The 7,476-nt window shown below is 61.2% G+C and overlaps 1 protein-coding gene across 1 annotated transcript; it reads right to left on the bottom strand.

Annotated features, from left to right (window-relative positions):
* Positions 1-221: 221 nt before the first annotated feature.
* LOC120390854 (translation initiation factor IF-2-like) lies at positions 222-5,830 on the bottom strand. Its single transcript, XM_039513782.1, has 3 exons — positions 5,812-5,830; positions 4,905-4,993; positions 222-2,064 (listed from the first exon to the last, which is right to left on the bottom strand). Exon 3 carries the CDS (start codon positions 2,036-2,038, stop codon positions 1,079-1,081), a length of 960 nt encoding a protein of 319 aa, XP_039369716.1. The 5' UTR covers positions 2,039-2,064; positions 4,905-4,993; positions 5,812-5,830; the 3' UTR covers positions 222-1,078.
* Positions 5,831-7,476: the final 1,646 nt, after the last annotated feature.

Below are 7,476 nucleotides of genomic sequence, written 5' to 3'. Positions count from 1 at the left end.
CAACCACACGCCTGCGCTCGCGGGCAGAGGGAGAAGCCGCCAGCGGAGGTCACCGGAGGGTGGTGGGACTAAGGCAGAGTGAGACTGGCCACTAGGGCAACCTGCCCTCTGCAGGGGGCAACAGGTCCTGCCACGCGGTGCCAGGGCAGGGCCCGAGGGCAGGGACGGTGCGGGGCACCAGCGTGCAGAGACGTTTGCAGCACACGGGTCGGAGCTGGCCCGGCTGGACGGTGCTCAGCCTGCCTTGGGGGTCAGAGGCCCAGTTACAAACGCCAGGGGGCTGGGGCAGGCAGGGACCCAAGCCCCAGGTACGTTCCCCAGCAGCATCCTGCGACTCTGAGATCAGGGCCGTAGAGGTGGAGCTTCTTGGGCCATCAGCCGGCCCCGGGTCCCGTCACCGTGCCCCACTCGGGTGAGGGATCCTGGTATAAGCAGCCGCTGGGTCCCACCCCAGCAGCGGCTGCATCTCAGTGTGTGCAAGCCCAGTGGCAGTGCGGTGGTTGGCACGGGAGCCATGCCGCTACCCGGCAGTGCTCTGGGAGGGAGGTGGGATCTGGGTTCAGATCCAACCACGGCACCAGGGGCTGGCGCTGCACGACAACGGTATGGGCAGAGGGGGGCGCTGTGGCCAGCTAGAGGCGTTGCCCCTCTGAGTTCCCTTCCGGCTCCTGCCCCCCTGCATTGGGGGGGGGCAGTATAGGTTACAAGTTACAGCCGCCCCTACCGTGGGGCAAGCGGCTGTCAGGGACGTGCAGCTGGGAGTGATCTGCCATGGCAGAGGGTGGGGAAGGGGGGACACTGGGGTAGATGGGCCCCCAGGTCTGATCTTGTCTGTGCTGCTCAGGATCTTGGGGGAGCCACCCAAACAAAGAGGGCACATCCCCCAAGAAACATGTTTATTACTTTAAAAGTCTCCGGCGACGGATACACGATAGAAAACCCCCCACGCGCCCCCAGGGGCAGAAATCTGTACAAATATACACGGGGAAGGGGGTAAGCGACCATGGGGGGAAGAGCCCCAGGGAGGGGCGATGAAAACCCACAGCTGCTCCCAGCCACCCCCTCCCCCCCGCACCCCTCAGTTCATCTTGACCAGGATCTGTTCGGAGAAGAACTTCTTCAGCTGAGCCACCTCGGCCGACAGCGATGCCAGCTGGCTCCGGAGGGCACCGTTCTCCGTCGGGTACCCGGGCTCCTGGAGTGGGAGGGGGGGCGACCCCCCAGTGCCATAGCACCCCCCAAACGGCGCAGCCCCCACCCCTGACACTGCTGCCCCGCTCCTTTGGTCCTCCCCTCCAGCTGTGCCCCCCCGCCAGTCCCCGGCGGGCGGCGATGGGGCATAGGGGGCCTGGGCCTCGCCCCCCATCTCCTCGGGCCCCCCGGCCATCTTGAAGCGCAGCTTGTGGGGCAGGCTCTTGACGGCATCCCCCGCCGGGTCATAGCGCCCTCCCCGGCCTGCCTCCCCCCCTTCCCCGGGGGCCTCGGGCACCAGGCAGGGCCCCTCGAACCCGTCCCGCTCCTCAAAGAAGACGGGGCTGCCCATGCTGGAGCTGCCGGGCGTGGAGAAGCCGGAGTCCTCGGAGTAGCCCCCGCCCGGCTCCGGCTGGAAGGGGCGGCCGTAGCGCGGTGCCGGCAGGGGCTCGGTGCCCAGCGGGTACGGGTAGGGGGCGGGCGCAGCGGCCGGCCTCAGGGGCTCGGCCGGCTCACGGATGAGGCCGAAGCGGAACTTGAGGGCCAGGAGCTCGGCCTTGAGCCGGGCGTTCTCCTCCAGCAGCGCCAGCACCCGGCTCTCCAGCGCCAGGTCGCTGACGCGCCGCTTCTCCCGCGAGCGCTTGGCCGCCTCGTTGTTCTTCTTGCGCTTGTCCCAGTAGCCGTCGTCCTTCTTCTCCTCCGGGGTGAACTCCCGCTTGCGTCGGGCCGGGCCCCCCGCGGCCGGGCTGGCCCCCCCCGCCAGCAGGGCCGGGGAATCCTCGGCGAAGCAGAGCTGGGCTGGGCCTGGCGAGGGCGGGCGAGGTGGCTCCTCTGGGGATGAGCTCATGGCGCCAGGGGATGGGCCGTGCCCAGCTGCAGGGAGGGAAGGGGGGGTTAGCGTGTGGCAGGTGAGGTGTGGAAGCTAACGGGGGGTGAGCCTGGCGGACGTCCCTGTGGGTGTGCGAGAGGGGGCGTGCAAGTGTTTGTGAGCACGCATTGGCGTGTGTATGACGGGGTCTGTGTTTGTGAGTGCACACTTGTCTGGGTGTGCGACAGCGAGTGGGGCTGTGCTTGTGGGGGGGTGCAAGCGTGTGAGTGTGTCTGGGTGTGCGCACATGTGAGTGCACTTGGCCTGAAGCTCAAGTTTGTGTCATATGTAAATTATGTTCTATATTCAAATTAGGTCCATATGTAATTTGCATAAATGTCATTTATGGGACTGCACAGCCCCTCCCCCGGCCTCCTCCCCCCTTGTCGGTCAGGTTGTGAGTTCTTTGGAGCAGGATTTGGGTTCCACACCCAGGTAAGTGCAGACACACACACACACCATCAGACACCCACAAAACAAAAATCAGCCTAACACAACCACGCCCACAGACCCAGATCAGCCTAACACAACCACACACACGCACCCCGACCAGCCTAACACAACCACACACACACACACACCGACCAGCCTAACACAACCACACACACAGATCAAGAGCACCTCACCTCTCTCTCAGACACAACAGACAGAGTCACACTCAGACACTGTCCCATACGGCCACACAGACCCACACAACCCTCGTAACAGACGCACCACACACGCACACACACACGCAGTCACACGTGCACCCGCACACACACGCTTGCATGAACGTAGGCAGGGACAGATCCACCAAGCCTCACCCCGCCCGCCCGCCCTCTGGGAACCCGCCCAGCTCCGGCCTGCTGAGGATGGGGCAGAGCACAGCCAGGGGACTCACAGCCGTGTAAAACCCCCGTGGATTCACCCGGGGCGGGGCTGAACTCAGAATCCGGCCCTGACATCCCATATATCCCCCACCCCCTCCCAACCTCCCTGCCCGCTGGCTGGCCGGGCTTTACCCCAGCCTGGGTGATCCCGGACCCGCTGTCCCTGCTCCAGGCATTCCAGCCCTGGGACAGGACGTGCTGCCCTTCTCCCCCCCCCCCCGCCCCCCCGCGCCCGCAGGACAAACAAACTCACTCTGAGCCAGCCGCTATTTTTGGCTGCTACACAGGAGTGGGGGGGGGGGGGGGGGAGGGATTTGTCGAGTGTCCCCCCCACACTCCCAGGGTTAATCCCCAGTGCAGGGGGAGGGATTGTGGCCAGGGTGGGGGTGGGGGGTTGATGTTTTATTTAGGAAAGAGAAAGAGAAAGTGAAGGAATCGCACCCAGAATCACACACAACCAGCCACACAATGACACACAACCAGCCAGCCACACAATCACACAGAACCAGCCAGTCACAATCACATATACACACAGCCAGCCTGCCATGCAATCACACACACAGAGATACACATATATCCAAACACGTAATCACACACACATACATCCAGCACACAAACACACACAATCACACTTGTTTACACACATATATCCACAAGAATTGAAATAAATGTACGCAACCATACACATTTACAAACAGACACACATGTCTATAAAGGCACGCACTCTTACAAACACACAGTCACACAAACATAGCTGCAAAGAAATGTACACCACTATTTATATACTACACACAAATACACAAATCCTTCTAAGCACACAAACAGGAACACAAATAGTCATATAAATGCACACAGCCACATACGCAAACACAACACACGCACATCCATGTTAACACACACAAGTATACAAATATACCACCATATCTGCACACCCATATATGGACATATACACCCATGCAAACACACTGGCACAAACACATACACACACCCATATATGTAAACCGTTAACACACAAAAGTGTATACACCCACATCTACACACACACAGCTAGGCAACTGCACTCTCCACCACAAAACACCTATACAAACACCTCGCCATCCATGCCAACCGCAACACCCCCATCTGCACACACACACTACACATTACACCTGCAAACAAACCCACATACAACAGCCCAACAAATACACAACCCCTCTAGATACAGAAGCCCAAATGCAAAGTTCAGAGAGATTCAAAAACGAAGCTGCGCACATAGAGACCAAATACACACATGCTAAATATGTAGTCATACACACAAACCCATGTTACCATGCCCTCACAAATACCACATCCCTCTACACACACACACCCGCAAACACACCCCACCACATGAACACAGACAAGCGTAGGCAGCCAGAAATGCAAACAAGTGATAAAACACCCACAAAGTTATACAAGCCTAGTGACATCTAGAGTCACACCAGTACACACGCACACTGCTCACACAATCACACAGAGCCATGCATACACAGAGAGACACACAGAGAGCCAGGCACACGTGCACACACACAGCTACACACACAGACAGAGCCATGACACACACACACATGCATACAGAGCCAGGCATGTTTGCACACACACAGCCACAGACACGCGCGCACACACACAGCCATGCATACACACACAGCCCCCCTACGCACACAAAGCCATCACACACACACAAACGCAGCTACACACACGCAGATCCATGACACGCACACACACACAGCCCCCCCCCACAGAGCCATGCCACACACACAGCTACACACACGCAGATCCATGACACACACACACACACAGCCATGACACACACACAGCCCCCCCCCACAGAGCCATGCCACACACACAGCTACACACACGCAGATCCATGCCCCCCCCCACAGAGCCATCACACACACACACACACACACAGCCAGCCCCGGGCCCCCGCCGGGGCTGGGCGCCGCCCCGGTCCTTACCGCCCGCCGGTCGCTACGCTGCACTAGGGCCCGGGCGCCCCTTCGCCGCTGCCTCCCTCCGCGTCTGCCGCGCCCGCCCGCTCCGGCCCCTATTTGTGCCAAGTTCAGGCCGGGTCCCAGCCTCACCTCGGGTAACCCCGCGACGTCACCGCCTCCGCCCCCTCCCGTCCCCCCGGCAACCGCGCGCCATGGCAACAGGGACCGCCCCCCGGCAACGGGCTGGGACGCTCCGCGGAGCCGGGCTAGGAAGGGGGGTGGCACCCCTAGGAGCCAGTGAGCCCCCCCCCCCCGCCTCCCAGAGCCAGACATGGAACCCAGGAGTCCTGGCTCCCAGCCCCCCCGCATTAGACCCCACTCCCCTCCCAGAGCTAGGGATGGAACCCAGGAGTCCTGGCTCCCAGCTCCCCACCATTAGACCTCACTCCCCTCCCAGAGCCAGACATGGAACCCAGGAGTCCTGGCTCCCAGCCCCCCCCATTAGACCCCACTCCCCTCCCAGAGCCAGACATGGAACCCAGGGGTCCTGGCTCCCAGCCCCCCCCATTATCCCCCAGCCCCCTCCCAGAGCTAGGGAGGGAACCCAGGAGTCCTGGCTCCCAGCCCCCACCCCATTAGACCCCCCTCCCCTCCCAGAGCGAGGGATGGAACACAGGTGTCCTGGCTCCCAGCCCCCACATTAGACCCCAGTCCCCTCCCAAAGCAGGGGATAGAACCCAGGAGTCCTGGCTCCTGGCCCACCCCCTCTCCAATCACCAGACCCCACTCCCCTCCCACAGCTGGAAGTCAGGACTCCTGGGTCTGTCACCAGCTGTGGGGGGTGGGGGTCGGGGGAGGGCTGGGATTCAGGACTCCTGGGTTCTATCCCTAGCTCGCCACCTGTCTTCCCCTCCCCCCATCCAGCCCCTACTTCCTACATCCCCTTTCTCTCTCCATAGTAACCGTCCTCTCCTCTGGGCCGGAGCTTGTGGCAACCCGACGCTGCCATGGCAACCCACTGATGTCAAAGGGCCCGGAATAACTGGGGCAGGATCCGGCAGGTGCATGGAGCCAGGGGACCCGACCAAGGGGGCTTGCTGGAGGCCTGCTCATTAGGTGAATTACGGTAATGCCTAAAGGTCCCCAGCTGAGACCCGGGCCCACCGCAGTGGCAGCAGACCCTGCCCCAGAGCGCTCGCCATCTGCATAGACAAAGGTTGGGAGGGGAAACTGAGGCACAGTTAGGCTTGCCTAAGATCAGTGGCAGAACTGGGAATAGAACCCAGGAGTCCTGACCCCCAGCCTCCCCCCTCCAACTAGTAGCCACTGCTGCCCTCCCAGAGCTCGGCTAGAAACCCAGTGCCCTGAGGCCCGGCCTGGTGCATCGGCCGCTAACCCAGGCTGCCTCTGTGCTTAGACATCGGGTGATTTCAAAGCCGCCCCCCTGGGAGCGGGGCCAGGGGCTGCTCTCCACAATCCTGATTGACCCCGTCCCCCCCGATCCCGCCGCCCCCCTGGGAGCGGGGCCAGGGGCTGCTCTCCACAATCCTGATTGACCCCGTCCCCCCCGATCCCGCCGCCCCCCTGGGAGCGGGGCCAGGGGCTGCTCTCCACAATCCTGACTGACCCCGTCCCCCCCGATCCCGCCGCCCCCCTGGGAGCGGGGCCAGGGGCTACTCTCCACAATCCTGATTGACCCCGTCCCCTCTGATCCCGCCGCCCCCAAGCTGCCCCCTGGCCCGTGTCCATCGCCCTTGGCATCTTTGTTGGTTACGTTTCATTTCGTGTGTGTCTGTGTGTGTGTGTGTGTGTGTGTGGCACTGTGGGATGTGTTTGCATGTGCATGTGTGTCCATTGAGTGGGTGAGGGTGTATGAAGCTGTGTGTGTGTTTGTGTTCACACTGAGTGTGTGTGGCAATGTGGACACAGTGCGTATAGGATGCGTGTGCATGTGTCTCCACTGAGTGGGCGAGGGTGTATGAGGCTGGGGGGGGGAGAAGAGTGAGTTTAGGTGGAAGTATACAACGTATGTGGGAGTGTGTGTGTGCGAGTCATGTACAGTGTGCGGGTGTGGGTGATGGCGGGAGTGTCTGTACGGTGTGTTTGTTGCTGAGGGTGTTTGTATGTGGGATCTGACACAGTTTATGAGGTCTGAGGGTATTCCAAGTGTTGTGCCAGTGTTGTGCATTGTGGGGGTGGGAGGCCGTGTGAGACATTGTGTGTGTATGTTGGTGGCAGAGTGGCATGCGCGCACAGCAGTGGCTGTGCACTTTGGGGTGTGAGCGTCGGTGTCAGGGGTTTGTGTGCAGTGCAAGAGGTGTGTTTGTGCAGCTGTGAATTTAGCACAAGCCCTTTGCCCTAGTTGCAGCAAGTGGTGAGTGGGCAGAGCGTGTGTGTGTGTGTGTGTGTGTGTGTGTGTGTGTGTGCGCACATGCAGAGTGAGAGTGTTGGTTCTACACTGAATTTTGGCACCCGGCCCTTTGCCCCAGTTCAGGAGTCTGGGGGGGGGGGGTGAGTCCCACATCTCGATCTTTGCTAGTGTGTGTGTGTGCACATGTGTGTGTGTGCGTGTGTGTGTGTGTGCGCGCGAGAGGGG

The sequence above is a fragment of the Mauremys reevesii genome, linkage group 25 (genome assembly GCF_016161935.1).
Source record: "Mauremys reevesii isolate NIE-2019 linkage group 25, ASM1616193v1, whole genome shotgun sequence".
NCBI lineage: Eukaryota > Metazoa > Chordata > Testudines > Geoemydidae > Mauremys > Mauremys reevesii.
Note: the sequence above shows the minus strand (reverse complement) of the source record. Positions and strands in the feature narration are given on the sequence as shown.

Coding starts and splice junctions, on each gene's coding strand:
- LOC120390854 (XM_039513782.1), bottom strand. CDS start 2,038: ATGAGCTCATCCCCAGAGGAGCCACCTCGCCCGCCCTCGCCAGGCCCA.